This window comes from Mugil cephalus, chromosome 1, assembly GCF_022458985.1.
Source record: "Mugil cephalus isolate CIBA_MC_2020 chromosome 1, CIBA_Mcephalus_1.1, whole genome shotgun sequence".
Lineage (NCBI taxonomy): Eukaryota > Metazoa > Chordata > Actinopteri > Mugiliformes > Mugilidae > Mugil > Mugil cephalus.
The window spans coordinates 47,018,480-47,033,829 of NC_061770.1; the positions used below are offsets into that span (position 1 = coordinate 47,018,480).

Genomic DNA, 15,350 nt, shown 5'->3' on the forward strand with positions numbered 1-15,350 from the left:
TTTCCGGAAACGCTCGGTTCGGCCGAATCACATAACAACTGACACTTGTAAACATTATTGGCCCGCGTTAACCCTTTAAACAGAGTACTTTTTTCAAACTTTATTCGACGACCAACTATTATTAACATAGTTAATAGGATATATCCTTCAGATATGATAAATAACATTTCAGACAGAGACGTGTTTTAATGAATGATACGAACGCGTTTGCTTAATTGCAAAAGATGTATTTGTGCATTTTGAATGGGAACACAAGACCGACATCAAATGTAGTGTTCAAAGTAACAAGAGGGGTTAGGTCTGTTATTACTGAAGAGAAAAGTCCAGGATCCACTTCTATTTGTCAGCATATATGGATAACGGACTCTCATGAGCTCGCTCATTGTAGAAAAAAATCCCTGTACAAAATAAAACACAGCCTTTGTTCATTTCGAATCACGCATGTGAAGGATGTGCATATATAAAAATTTAAGCAAATTAAAGCCATGCAAAAGGGAAAGCAAACAACATAAACATTGACAATAATAAATATATATCTAAAGGTTACTTGCCGATCAGGCACTCTTACATACACAGAGCCTGTTTGGGCAGGCGGGTACTCATTAAGTAATACTTCAAACCTCCACAAGGTGGCCCTGCAGCAAAGAAAATGTTAAAGCAGAAAGCTACAGATTACCTCCAAAAAAAAAAAACAACTGAACCACACACATAAGGAACCGATTATGAAATGCCATGATTACACTGATCTGAGTCGGAAAAATAAAAACACAAAAATCCAAAAAGTTAAAGCAAAATGATTGACAATACAAACGATAGATCCAACACTTACATTCTAACCCGTTCCCCCAGGACGAAGCTGGCCACGCGCTTACACAAAGATGTAGTGTATTATTTTGAACTTTCAGTTTAACTATATGCCACAATTAAACTTAACAACTTATGAGCCGTTTGTGCACGGAGCAACATGCTACCCGTCGACAACTACGTGAAAATGGGTAGAGGTCAGAGATTATTACACGAGTGTTCGTGTGAGATGGATAGTGTGAATGGGTGGATGAAACTAAAATGCAATATTCTCCAGTTTGTTTTTTTACTAGTGAATGGCAACATGGTTAATATTGCGTATGTTAGTTACAACCGCAGCGAGGTTGTACGTAGATATAAATGTGGATGAAGAGCAAACAAAAGAAAAGTTACGATGCAGGTCGTAACAAGATGTGCGGAGACAGGTGAGCTGGGTCGACAGGTTTTACACGACTGTGGGAAAGAACAGGATTAGCCAATTTCTCACCCATTGATCATCATTCACTCCCAGTCGTCCCTGTGAAAGGACTTTTGTTTTTCCTTCATGTATCAGACCGTATAAAGAATGCGTTTTGAGTTACAGACCGTACAGCGGGTGTTCTTTGCTAGTCATTTCTAGTGGAAATGGGAAAACTACACAAAAAAACAACACACACTTGCACACATCAAGAACGGAGGTTGAGGGGGGGGGGGGACTTCCTACAGTTCTCCACACCCCCTATTTCTGCCGTGAGTTCAAAACTCGCCACATGCTGCTCCATCCTGCTTCAGAATAATAATCACAAAAGGCCTTTCAGGTATCACAGTAAAAAGTGGGCCAGAACCAGGATGTAAGGCGTCCTTCTGCTCTATTTCTGGAGTGGGGGGGAGGGGGGTGGGGGCGGCTAAATAAATAGAGGAAGGAAGGAGAATGGCTATCATGTGAGGGGAAAAAATATGGCAAGCATATGAAAGCAAAGCTCCTAAAATAAGCGGCCCGCACGGACACTCAAAACCACGGAGGGGCTTCAAATATTCAATAACTTAACATGTAAAAAAAAAGAAAAAAGAAAAAAGTGTGTCAGGCATCAAAGCACAGAAGTCGGTATATAAACAAAGGCAGGCCGACGCACACAGTCTAAACCCAGCATAGTAACAGCTGCAGTGAGGCTGAACGCTTTGCCTGCTTCGATCCTATTCAAATGTAGGGCAACGAAAGGGTGTAACCACAAATAAGGCATTTCAAAGAGAGAAAATATATGTGTAGTGTAGGCAAAAGTTTGTAGCGCATGAATATCATGAAGATATTCCCGCGAGACGCTGAAGCAGGGTGGAGAAGCCGGCTGCTTGCTGGGAGAGCTCGGCCACGCGGTCCACCATCTCCTGAGTGGCAGATACTGACGGGTAGTTTTGGGCGGCTCCCTTTGTTGCCACGACGACCGCCTTCAAGGACTGGCAGAGTCGGCCTCCTGAGGTGGTGATCTGAAACAGAAATGAAACTTTTACTCTTTCCATTCGTGGATAGGCAGTTTGTTCTTCTCCATGTCCATGCTAAAAATTTTAGCTCAAATTGTCGATTTTTAGATCAATCAAATAATGTAATTAAAATAAAGTGTGAAGACGAGCTTTTTGTCTTGCATACTTTGGCCCGGAGGTCAGCAGACGTGAGAAGACGGGAGAGCGTATCGCCGATGAACACCAGCTTGTGCGCCGTCACAATGAGGCTCTTTCCCCTGGCGACGAAGATGCGAGGCGGCTGGTTGCCCTGCACGCTGGTGTAGAGCACATCGATGGCATCTCCCAGGCAGGAGAGGTGGGCCAGGCTCTGAGATGAGTAAAAGGAGAGCAGCTCCGAGTCTTCGAGGGAGAGCGCCACGGGCAGAGGAGGGGATGGAGTTAACTGTGCGAAGGGAAGAGAAATTAGCCAAAATGTTACGACTTAAGACGTGAGACGGATGAGTCTCCAAACCACATTTAAAACCAGGAAAGCTACTGTTAGCTGACCATCTGATTAGTGGCTAAAAATGTGCTTAACTGTATCAGCTTGTTTAGAAATAGTCTATTTACTATAAATACATTAGAGAAAACTTTTGTGACGACCTAAAGTCCAAAAGTTCTATCACATACAGCAAAAAAAAAAAAAAAATCAACAGCTCCTCACATTTTAGTAGCTGGAAAGAGAAAGCCAGACGCACAAATGCATACAGTATATCAATAAGGGCCACCGCTGAAAGAATTACTGTGCTTTTCTGTGACCTATTGTCCAGCAGCCTCCATCCCTATGTAAGGAAAGACTGTCGAGGTTCACAAGTGACCTCTTGTTGCTCGTCTACGGCACAACAAGGGATGCTGGCGAGGAGCGGGGAAAAATGCAGACAGAGCAATAAAAGGACGTGACCTCAATCTGACGCAACAGAACTTTAGACATAACGCAAGACAAAGCATGAATGCCACCGTGCATATACGTTCGGATACAGGTCTTCGACTGATGTTGGGTTCTCGGGAAGACAAATGAACGAAAGCGTCTCGCTATAAATCATGACAGACGAGACAAAAAAAAAGAACTTTGTCGAATGTAGCGAATGAGCAGTGTGATGTTGGGTAAATGCAAAGTGTAAAGACCACATGGGAGCAAACCTCTGCTGTAAGCTAGATTAATGAATCACAGTGCACAATGGTAAACAGCGCAGTGTATACACACACTGAATCAATGACTTATCTGTGCTGCTGTGTTGCAGCGCTGCAAAAACATTCTCTGAGTGCTCGCGGAGTGACAGAAAGGATTATGTACGTGGAGGTTAAAAATAAAGAGGACTCACCCTCGGCTCCGCAGTGATACAATGTGTCTGTCCGTTCTCAGTGAAGCCCTCAGGAAGTGGCTCAGGTTTACCCTGGCGTGGACGAGAGACGAGGGGTTAAGGATAAAAAAAAAAAAAACAAGCATTAGAACACAGAAATAGAAAAGAAAAAATAAATTTTAGCGTGAAAACTGACCTGCAGCTTCACATATCCGACACTGTCTCCGGTCGGCACCGGGACGGGGATCGGAGTCAGGCCGATCCCGGCGTACTCATTGCTGGGGTCGTCTTCTCCATTGACAGGGCCCACCGTGACAGTCACGGTGGACGGAGTGGAGGTCAGGGGGAATGCAGGCTGAGGGGTAGGGGGAAGAGGCCTCTCCTGGATCCAGCTGCCCTTCCGGGAGCCCATCCCGCCACCAGACGACTTCCCGTCGGGCACCGGGAGCGCCGGCAAGGGCCTGCGCGACAGGGACTCTTGGGAAGGTAGACGAGGCCGACCCTGAGCCTGCAAGAGGAGGGCGCTTTCCTCGAGAGAGCGCTGGACCAGCGTCAAAAGCCCCTCGGACGGAGGAGCGTTGCCGATGGCGGACAACGCCGGCAGCAGGTCCGACAGGCGCGCCCAGGCCTGCTGGAGAGGCGGCGGAGGATCGCCCGAATGGCTGGCCTTCCAGGTGGACAGTATCTCAGCCAACGAGGTAGCCAGGTCCCGCGAGGACAGAGCCGAGGCCGAGCAGGAGGCCGCGCTCAGCACCGAGTGGACGAGGCTGGAGAGCGAGGCTCGCCACTGCACGTCGCCGGAGCCGTTGCTGGAAACGGAGAGGCGGCGAGTGGAGGTGGAGGAGGACGACGAGGAATGGGGAAGGATTTCGATGGTCAGAGCCGGCATGTCGTAGATGCCGCAGTCAGGCGAGTCGTGGCCGCGATCGCCGCTGCTGGACCTCTTCTCAGATCCGGGGACGTAGCAGACCTGTCCGATCTGAGAGGCTTCCTCCTTGGAGAGGCTGCTGGTGGACTCTCCCGGTCCCAGAGGAACTCCTGGGAGAGTAGGGACACTGTAGACCTCCTCATCAACTTCATCAGGCTGGACATCTGAAGCAGACATGTTCAGACTGCTTGGGACATCGTAGACCTAGAAGAAGACAGTAGACGTTTGACAATTGTGTGCATTGGTATGAGTTCGGTTGAGGATGTAGCAGGAATGCGGTTGAGGTTGACGCAATAAAACAGTCGCCTGCGAGTGAGGAAGATACACAAAACGGTTAGTGACCCTCAGTAGGCGACACATTTCAAACCATTAACATCACAGTGCTAAAGCAGCCCGTCTGCAGCCCACGTAGAGTTACTGCAGGCCATGAGGAAGAAATAATCCAACAGCTGGCGCACATTTCCAAGTTAACATTAAAGGGAAGACCTCAGGGGGCAGGGTGGTGGTGGTGGTGGTGGTGTTAGGCCCTTGGCATGGCCCTGACAGTTGGGTGTGCCTGGGAGAAAATAGAAGTCGCAGCATTTGGACTGGATAGACAGGCTCCCACAGCAGACATAGACAGGTGTGGCCTCGCCTTGGAGGGGGGCGGGGGGGCAGGGAGACAGACCAATAGTGGAATGTGGGAAGAAATGGTGGAGGGGTATTTGATAGTCATCTCTAGTTCACGAATGCTTGTTTCACTTGTGTAGACACGAATTGAACCAACCAATTTGCCTGAGTTCCCGGGTAATATTTAATGAAGTGCGGATTCCGGAATCATATGAATCACTGCGGACGATGTGACAGAGTCGGGGAAACCACAGAGCAAAATATATTTATCTACAGTAGGTCACGGCTTAGTCCTTTAGTGGGAGGGGACATTCAGCAGGACCAAACAAAGAACTGCTTGTTTTATTAAGACACCGTTCTAGTAGTTTCTAGTTTCTAGTAGTGACAAGAATTCCTACGATTTATTAATGAAATGAATACAGTCTGGTCAATTAGCAGAAAATAGAAAAGCAAATGAATGGACTGATTAACCAAAATGTTTTACATCTACAGTTATTTCCCCAAAAATTATTTCATGATCTAACCTATTTTAAGATCATGGGCTACGTACATAGTTAGCATATCTAGCAGAGGTGTAGCCTGGAAGCCTGACCAACTTCAACACCTTCAAATTTAGTGTGGCAGAGAGTTGGTACGGAGCCACTCTGCTGCCAAAGGACTATACTCTGGCCAGTCATCATCTGTAGTGAGATGTTTGGATTCAGATGTAACATCTGTTGACAGCCAAATTACATTCATGGTTAACAGTGATCACAATGTATGTTGAGAATGCCTTAAAGCGTCCACTGCCACTCATTAATTCAAATGCAGTCGGGGAATTTTATTATATTTGTTTTATTCTATGACAAAATTTCAATGGAGTGTTAACAAACTCACAGTCTAATAAGAATAGAGTCTGGCTATGGTGAGCTAGCAGTAGCGGCAAAGTTTGCAAAACAGTGCTGACAGACACCTTGGCAAAACTATTGATTGTCTTCCAAGGCTGTATGAGAACGATTACTTTCGTCTTTTGAGACTTTTCCAGACAACCACATAATTGGACAGGTCTACCCTGAGCAAGGGCTGCAAAATGCCAACGGCACAGACTTTGAACCCAGAGAAAGGGGCACTCACAGGACACTAAAATGAAAAGAGAAGATGGAGAAAGAACACAGCGTATGGCCAAAAGTGGACGCCACAAAGGAGACCATTGCCAGTCCATTCACAGGAAATCCGGAGTACCTGCTATCAATACTCCACCTATCAAGCCCAAAAATATATCTGTCAAGTGAGTAACGGTATCACTGAAAAATGTAGTTAAAGAGCTATGGGGGTGTTATAAGAGAATCAACAACCGTGAGCATAAATTGTACAAAAGTATTGGTGATGGTGTGTTTTTAAACTGGTGTAAGTGTGAAATGGAAAAGTCAAAGTACAGTGGAATGTACCATGGAGACCTGATAGCTCGATTACCAAATCAACAAACCAAAGGACTATGACCTGAAGATTGGGTGCGTGGCCAGTATTGAGAAAGTTACCTGACCACATCCGCTGTGGCTTCACCTGGACTATTTTGTAATGGTGTAATGGTCATGTAGGCCAAACAAAAATGTTATAAGACGCCTAGTTTTGGACACATGGTATGAATTCATCAGTCACGTAGGGACACGACGTCACCTTGACTAAAAACTTTCTATTACAGAAAGAAATTACAGATTGTGTGCGTCTAGGTCAGCTTGGTTGGTCGGTCTTTGGATTGAATGACCACCTGGTGTGATTAGAATCTTGTTCTTGTCGCCTGTTGAGCAGAATTTTCTACGTTAATAGGTGACAGTAACAAATGTTAAAGGTCATATTTACCTCTGACTCGGAGTCAGCTTGTGGTGGGACACAGCGAGGGGTGTCGTAGATGCTATCATCATTCCCGAGAGCAGATGGAAGAGGATGCTGCCACCTGCCACTGGGAGGAGTATCATACACCTACCAAGGTAAGATTAGAAACAAATTATTGATCCAGATTTGTCTTTTATGTGGCAGTACAACGATCAAACAGCAGCGTTTACGTGTAACCATCGTACCTGGTCATCCACTGGTTCTACGTAATCCTGACTTTCTCCCTTTTTGTTCTGTCCATTGCTGCTTTTCTCCAGGCCATTACTCATCCCGTCCTCCTTACCCTGGGGGGTTCCCCTCTGTTTGTCACCTTCCTGATGCTGGTTTGCGGAAGTCACCTGAGCGCTGGGTTTGGCGACGCGGTTCGAGTCGGATGATGATGATGATGCTTGTGCATCTTTCCTGGTGACGCCCCTCACTGGTGGCGCCGGCGGTGGAGGTTTGCGGACGAAATTTGGTGAACCGGGAGCCCTGACCTGCCCCGCTCTGATCAGCAAGGGAGACCCCCGGTGAGAGGCCAGCCCTGGTTTCCCCCTGGCGACGGCGGGGTTAGACGGAGCGCCTTTCATCAGGGGTCGAGGAGATGCTTGAGCAGGGGATAACTGAGACGGGTGGTGGTGGGCCAGGACCGTTGCTTGCGTCCTGGGAAGGCTTGCTACCACGGCCGTGGGTGTTTGGTACACCCCGGGTGTATCCTGACACACTTTAGACTGGGGGGTACTAGGAGTCCCACTTATCACAGAGGGGCCATTTGAGCAGAAAGCGTTGGCCGCAACTCCTCCTGTTGGGGATTGGTAAACATCATCACTTGCCAGCGGTGTACCTTTGGGCACTAAGTAACAGTCATCCGAGTGTCCGGTTGTTAGTGTTTCTCTAGGAATAAGATATGTAGTGTCGTCCTCTGCTTCATCAGCTGCCCTTGGCACTCCACTGGGAGAAAGGTACACAGCCTCCGATGCCATAAAAACTCCGGGCTGCCTGGCATGCTGACCCGCTGACGGCATGGGGCTCACCGGAGTCTGATAAACTGTCCCCGTCGCTTCCGTGCCCCGTCCCCTCAGGGAGGGTGACCGCGGACGGCCGGCCACAGCAATATCCCAGTCGGGTCTGGGCCGGGTGCCAGAACTAGAGTGCGAGCGCGGGCGCCCGCCCTCGGCTCTGCGCAGCTCGCCGGGCCTCGCGGCGCCCCCGCTTCCCCGTCCCTCGCCGGCGACCGGCGGGGAGCGATACACTCCGTCGATGTCGTCCGTGCTGCCGCTGATGGCGGTTCGGGACAGCGGGGGACCGGGCGAGAGGTAAACGGAGTCTTCGCCCGAGCCGTGGCGGGGGTCCGAGCCGGGGGGCGGGGCGGTCTGGAGGAGCCGGAGGCGGTTGGCCGGGGCGATGCCCTGCCTGCCGTGCAGGGAGCAGAGCCACCAGCCCGGCCCGCCGCCCTGCTCCTGCTCGAGCACCATCAGGATGTCGCCCTTCCGGAAAGCGAGCTCCTCCGGGCTCTCTGCCGTGTTGTCGAACAGTGCCTTTGCCAAAACCGTCTGGGGAGGAGGAGGAGGAGGATAAAAGAGCGCAAGTCAAAAAAAACACGGGCACACCCATTCAGAAAATTACACACCAAAATCACCAAATAGCCTCATGAAAGTGGGTTTTAATAAACAGTCTGGAGTCACACGCGACTGCATCTCACATCTGCACGCCACAAACAAACAAGCACATTGACGTGCCCGTGCCCGGCCAGGAGCATAAAAAGGTCGATTGTGTGGAGCTGCAGAATGGAGAGTGAATAGGAGTGAATGGGGAAGATCTCATAAAAAAAATAAATAAAATGTCTGTGTGAGAGGGACAGGAGGGGAAGGACGCAAAATGCAAAAAACTAGCAGGCCGACTAAATCTAAATTCACAGCTGTGTCAGTCATCATGAAGGAGAGAGAAAGAGAGGGCACAGTCGGGGGGGATCAATGATCCAATGGACACAAGGGCTTAATGGTAATGAGTGGCATGAGAGGGAGGGGGAGGGGTGAGAGGCACATCTGTCCCTCGCAGTTTAGGGCTTAATTGCCAACCCAAAGCCAGAGAGTCAGACCCCCTTTCATTTTCTGAACCAACCCCCCGGGGACAGCTAGCCTCCGCTGAACCATGTGGGACCCCTTACAACAGTAATGGAGGCAAATGTGTATCATAATAAAATACACTAATGGTGTACAAAAAATAAAAAAATAAAATTAAAAATAAATATTTTAAATATTTTTGGCCCCATTTAACTGCGATAAAATCGTGAGATTAGATTTGAACTGATTCACACAAAGAGACATATACTGTACTCACCGAGACAGACATCGTTGCAATGCTACTAGTTACGTCTCTGAGAAACTATAACTCGAGTGTCCCGATCAGTCGGGAGACTCGGCCATCGAGGTGCGCGGCGGTTCTCACGAAAGCGTCGGTCGTGGGAGAGGGACGGTGCCGAGGCACAGCTGTCTCCAGGCAGGACGCATTTCAAGGTCCGGGCGCCCCTTAGTCCCCGTCTTGACAAGGATCCTACAGGCCACGTAAAACAAAACAAAAAAATAAAAAAATACTCGTTGTTTACAGTTAACACTGGCGAACTTCAACTCGTGTGGGACACGCTAGTAGTGAAAGGTAGGCACGTAAAGGTAACACCTGTCTGGGGTTTCCACGCCCAAAAAAAAAAAAAAGAGACTCGCTGAAAGCAACCAAGCTCGACAGCTAACGTTAGCTTAGCATCAAATGTAGGTTAACAGTGGGTAACCACAATGGAAATATGTTTCATAGACGTCTGTAGTGCAGCCAACTCAAATGATAGTTCGCTTGAATTAACGCTAATGGGAGTGAGGCGTGTTGTGGCGGCCTAGATAGTAACGCTAGCTAACTAGCTAACGGCAACTACATCGCCCTCCGCCGCTAACGTTCAATTCAAAACAACAATGGCACTGACCGATAAAACACCTAAAACCTAACTCTTCAGCGTCCCACGTCACTTAGCCCCGGGCGTCGTCAGTGCAAAATAATGAATAATACCTTGCTCTTTTCCTATCGTCCATAAACTTCCCACAGTCGTACAGTCTATGATACGTAAAATCAGTTCTTTTCAGGCGTGAAAATCTGCGGTCATCGGCGTTCAATCATCTTTGATGACAACAAAATCGTCTCCGCCTCCTCCTCGGAGGTTTTGGCCGCTTCGCTGATCTCCATAACACAAGATGGATGGATGGATGGATCATGGGAAATGCTTCCATTGGCTTTTTGCCTTTACACCCATCCAACCACTGTGAAATCACCGGGAATACAGCGCTCGTGTGATTGGCTAGTTCTTGGTGGTTGCGTTTATGGACGTCGTAAACTACAAAACTAACCGGCAAATGCGGGGGAAAAAGTTCACTACTACTTAAACGGTGCTGCTAACGTTGTCCAAAACCAAACGTTTTAATTCTAGTAACTGCTAGCTAGGCTGTTATAAAGAAAATTGCAGTTGTACTGAGCTACAAAACAGCCAACTCTAAGAAACGGTCTAGTGAAGGCTTTTATTTTGGCAGCGGAACGATTGCCCGGAAAACAGTGACCTGCAGCGACACAAGATCGTCAACCACGGTTCAAGGTTCAAGCTCAAAGACTTGCCATTTTTCACAAATTCCGCGTCTGTGCAACTTCGTGTTCAGTTTTACTCCAACTCAGGGGTGAGCCAATGTTTTCGATCACCACTGAACACATGCTTCACTTCGTGCTACGTAGCGTGCGAGCACACACTTCAAATTGCATTTGTTAATCCAAATCAAGTTTCTTACTATTGCTGCTGCTACTACTCCGTGGATCAACAAGTGTATGATTTGGTTAAGCGAAGATCTCCAACCACTCTTTATTACTCAGCAGTCATCCACTGCGTTTAGAGCCCGCATGACCTTTGCCCTACATAGTCAGTGTTTTTAATAAAAGTAGATCTGTGGCTACTCGTTGTTCACAGGTGATGTTGAGGAGTGTATTCAGGTGCCTTAGGACCAATCCTGTTGCTGGACAAAGAACTATGTCTCAAAGCAGCCTTGCAGGGAAGGTAGCCATAGTCACTGCCTCCACGGACGGGTAAGGATGCTATTACCAACCTCTGACTATTTGTACTGCCTTGTAAACAACAGTAATCAAGAAAATGACAGTCATCAGTCACTGAAGCAGTCAAGCCGATTTATGTGGCACCAAGTTCATGAGAATAATAATTGAAATAGAAATCCAGTGCAGAGATCATTTGTCCTCTTCACCTCCTTAGAATTGGTCTGGCTGCTGCTCAGGCTCTGGGCAAGAGAGGGGCCCATGTGGTGGTGAGCAGCCGGCGGCAGGCCAACGTCGACAAGGCTGTGGCTTTACTGAAGAGCCAGAGCATTCAAGTGACTGGAACCACCTGTAACGTTGACAAGGGAGAAGACAGAGAAAAACTGGTTCAGATGGTAAGTCCGCAAAAAAAAGAAAGTAGAAAATCAAGTGAAAGTTCAAGACTCCAGCAGCGCTGGTAGTCGATGGAGCAACTTCATTAGGTGAACGTGTTTCGGCTTGTGGCTTTCATCAGCGTCATCAAAGGTCGCGGGTGTCACTCATACCAGAAATGCAGTTTGTTTATACAGAATCCTGTGTCATTATGTTTTTGTTTTTTTATAATTAAATGATAATCCCTTTTATTATGACGCTGTAAGCATTCACAGTGCTCGGAAAAATGCGTACATAACTGGGTTGAACAACTGGCTGAACCTCTTATGGCAGCAGTAACCTCAGCTATTTCCTGTAGCTGCAGATCAGAACCTGCGCAACCACTGGTGAAGGTAATTCCACACCGTCCCCGTTGCCTGGGTTGCGGCTCCCGAACGCGGATATTCTTTGTTTGAAGTCATTCTGCGTATGTTTGACTTGTGTTCAGGGTCACCGTCTTGCTGCATCACTCAACCCCTGCCTAATTTCGCACACCCTGCCCCGACATCGAGCCACCTCAATAAACTTAGGATTTGCGTTGTTTTTTTTTTTTTCTTGCTAGTCAATCTGATGATTTCTCCAGGTTCCTTCCACCGCACTTCACCTTTGGGATGATGTTTTCTTGTTGGTATGCAATGGTTTCATCAGCCCGCAAATATTTCCCAGTAGATTTGTGGAGTGCTAAAGTGCTCCTTGGAAAACCTCAGGCGCACAGTGATGTTTTCTTTGGAGAGCAGTGGCTTCTTCCATGGAGTCCTGCCATGGAAACAATGCCTGTTCGTAGATTTGCATATGGTAGACTCATGAAAAGAGATCCCAACCGGTTCCGATGATTTATTAAAGCCTTTACTTGTTACTCCGGGCTCCTGCTTGACCTAATTTTCTCCTCTATGTCGTGCGTTTGGACTCAGCTTGGGGTCTCCTTCTAAGAAGAGGTATAAAATCATCCCCGTTTATAGGTTTCAACTCTTTAAAGATCACTGTGCAGTAGTTTCCAGCCTCGTGCATATGAGCAATTCTTGGTTCCAAGTCATCTGATCTTTTTCCATCTATAACAATGTCAGTTATTCACTTTTTAATTCACTTCATTTGTCTTGATCTTTAGTTTATAGCAACATAACTCACAGGGCCACTGTGTGTTTTGAACAGACGCTGGATCAGTGCGGGGGCATTGATATCCTGGTGTCCAACGCAGCGGTCAACCCTTTCTTCGGAAACATCATGGACTCCACAGAGGAAGTCTGGGACAAGGTACACACAGTGCTTTCTTCTTCCATTTGTCTAAACACAGGATCGTTTAGGGGATCAGTTCAGTGCTTGATGTTTCTGCGTTTCTTTCTAGATCCTGAGTGTAAATGTAAAAGTCTCCTTCCTCATGACCAAGCTGGTGGTGCCTCATATGGAAAAGAGGGGGTGAGTGTCATTCGTGGGACCGTATGTATAAAAAAATGGGCTCGGCAAGACTCAAAGGACAGATTCCATCGATCAAAAACAACAGTAAAACCACCAACCAGTGAAGTTATAATAACAGTGATGATCTCATTACAATGCAATGTTCTTCTGGGGAAACCTGAGTCCTGGCGTTTAAGTGGATGTTACTTTGATACGTACCGCAACCTGAAGACTGGGAATGGGAGTGCTCTGATCCAGCCGTCTAGCCATCGCAATTTGGTTCTCATCAAACTCCCTCCATTTAAATTTTTTCCTGCTTTGAACATCAGCTTTGAGGACAGAATGGTCCTGATCTACCCACCGAAAGGTGCCGTGATAACCGGAGTGTTATGACCAGTGATTGTGATCATAGTAGTCATAATGTTATGGCTGATTGGTGTATGAAACGGTTCCATATGTTACATAACGTAAAGTGTGGATCAGATATAAGAGTTACCAAAAAAATAAAGGGTTATTTAAATGCATGTGTTTTGCAGACCACATGCCGGGTCGTAGCTTCTGTATGTTCTGATGTGTGCGCATTTATCTTTCAGAGGGGGAAATGTAATTATCGTGTCGTCTGTGGCCGGATACCAACCAATGCAGGCCAGTGAAATTTATTTATTTTTACATTAAATATGTGGGACATCTGTATTTATGGGGTCGAAGTGTTTGGGTGACACTTTGTGTAGCTCTGAGTCTGTGCTTGAGTTAAATGCCTACAGTGCACATTAACATGCTAATTAGCTCTAAACAGGAAGTGACTATTTTATATCTATTTTATCTTGTTTTTTTCCTTTGCACTTTGTTCATTTGGATTTTTCATGTGTATATTTTTATGTGTGTGTGTGAGAGATAGAAAATGTTTTTTTCTGTACGCCGTGAACACGCAGGGAAACAAACAAAGAAATCTTTCAGATTCAAAGATTCAGTTTCAAATTAAATTTCCATCAGAATCACAGTTCATCCTGCGGAGATCAGGAATGCACTAAATTTCACAGCAACTCTTTCAATGGTGGTCAAGATATCAAAGTGGTCATTGGGGAAAACGCACAAAGTTTTGGATTTAAAAGTCAAAAGAAGACGAAGAAGTGTTTGTGTAATGTTTCATGTGCACCGTCTCTGCAGGCTTTGGGTCCGTACAGCGTGAGCAAGACAGCCTTGCTGGGTCTGACCCGAGCTCTGGCCCCGGAGCTGGCTCAGAGTAACATAAGAGTCAACTGCGTGGCCCCCGGAGTCATCAAGACCCGCTTCAGCTCTGCGGTGAGGAGACAAATGCGCTCATCTGACCCTTTGTTGTCCTGTCTGATTTGCGTGCGGACCACCTACCAGAGAGCTCCGCCCCTTCAACAAGCCCCGCCTCCTTATGTTACAGTTGCTAGGCTAGGTAAACAATAGCCATGCAGGGGTCCAATTCACAGGCCAATCAGGAGGACAACAAAGGGTTAATTCCTGTATATTCAAATGTTGATTTTGTTCTGCTACCTTACATTTCACTGAAGTCGTGTTTTTTTTTGTTGAATCCCTTTTGTTTTTGTCCCAGATATGGCAAAACGAAGACATCATGGAAGAGTTCAAAAAGCAGCTCAGCATTAAAAGGTGACATTTATCCTCGCACCAGAGACTGTCACTGATGTTCTTAGTCGAGTAATTTACCTCATGTACATTTGTCTCGCAGAATTGGAGAGCCAGAGGAGATCGGAGGAGTGGTCGCGTTCTTGTGCTCGGAGGAGGCGTCCTACATCACAGGAGAGACCATCACGGTGACCGGAGGGATGAGCTGTAGACTCTGAAACTCCACTCAGCAACGCAGCTAATTTGCACTAAACTGTGTCTCTGTGTCCCGTTTGTGATTCTTTGACTACTTCCAGTGTTTCCCTGTGTCAGAATAAAGCTGGCAAGGGAGCTATAGTGATGAACCAATCTAAACCTGTGAATTACTTTTATTGAAGACTTTGGGAACTTTTATGAGTTTGTTTTTTTCTTTAAATTTGTAAACATTTCAAATAAATACATGAATATATATAAAGTGCCTAGAAATGAATAAGTATTGAGCATTCGTCTCATTTGATGTTTATCCATTTTGTTGCTTTTAAGAATGGAATCATGGTCAGTATAATTATTATTTATATTTTTTTACAATAGATGCACCGTCTGTGGCTTGGTCCCAGTCATGCTTGCACATCTAGACACTGCGATTTTACTCTGTTTGTCTTTCCAAAACTGTCGGTTTCAACATGGAGTGGTTATGAACAGAATATCAGCGACTGAGGCTTTTGATTGGACTCAGCCACTCCAGATCCCACCATGTTGTCTTTCCTCCTAAGAGATTTCCTCCACAAGTTCTCTGTCTTTGCTCCATTAATTTCAGCCTCTACATTTACAAGCTGCCCAGGGCCTCCCACCAGGAAGCATCCTCACAGCCTGATGCTGGCACCGCCATGCTTCACTATTTGAATGGTGTG

The 15,350-nt window shown here is 46.7% G+C and overlaps 2 protein-coding genes across 4 annotated transcripts; one reads left to right on the forward strand and one right to left on the reverse strand.

Moving 5' to 3' along the window:
- Positions 1–211: 211 nt before the first annotated feature.
- efs (embryonal Fyn-associated substrate) lies at positions 212–9,459 on the reverse strand. The gene is made up of 7 exons (XM_047585166.1): positions 9,310–9,459; positions 7,176–8,522; positions 6,958–7,077; positions 3,778–4,713; positions 3,603–3,674; positions 2,426–2,683; positions 212–2,265 (listed from the first exon to the last, which is right to left on the reverse strand). Exons 1-7 carry the CDS (start codon positions 9,319–9,321, stop codon positions 2,080–2,082), a joined length of 2,931 nt encoding a protein of 976 aa, XP_047441122.1. The 5' UTR covers positions 9,322–9,459; the 3' UTR covers positions 212–2,079.
- A 39-nt stretch (positions 9,460–9,498) lies between these two features.
- Positions 9,499–14,929, forward strand: dhrs4 (dehydrogenase/reductase (SDR family) member 4). Of its 3 annotated transcripts, XM_047585188.1 has the most exons (10): positions 9,499–9,624; positions 10,539–10,679; positions 10,964–11,079; positions 11,261–11,438; positions 12,604–12,705; positions 12,797–12,867; positions 13,440–13,491; positions 14,014–14,148; positions 14,429–14,484; positions 14,564–14,929. In XM_047585188.1, the coding sequence occupies exons 3-10, from the start codon at positions 10,967–10,969 to the stop codon at positions 14,676–14,678; spliced, it is 822 nt and encodes a 273-aa protein (XP_047441144.1). In that variant the 5' UTR covers positions 9,499–9,624; positions 10,539–10,679; positions 10,964–10,966; the 3' UTR covers positions 14,679–14,929. The 3 variants fall into 3 exon arrangements, with proteins under 3 accessions (XP_047441144.1, XP_047441160.1, XP_047441152.1); XM_047585204.1 differs by lacking the exon at positions 9,499–9,624 and having other exon boundaries at positions 10,525–10,679; XM_047585196.1 differs by lacking the exon at positions 9,499–9,624 and having other exon boundaries at positions 10,546–10,679; positions 10,939–11,079.
- Positions 14,930–15,350: the final 421 nt, after the last annotated feature.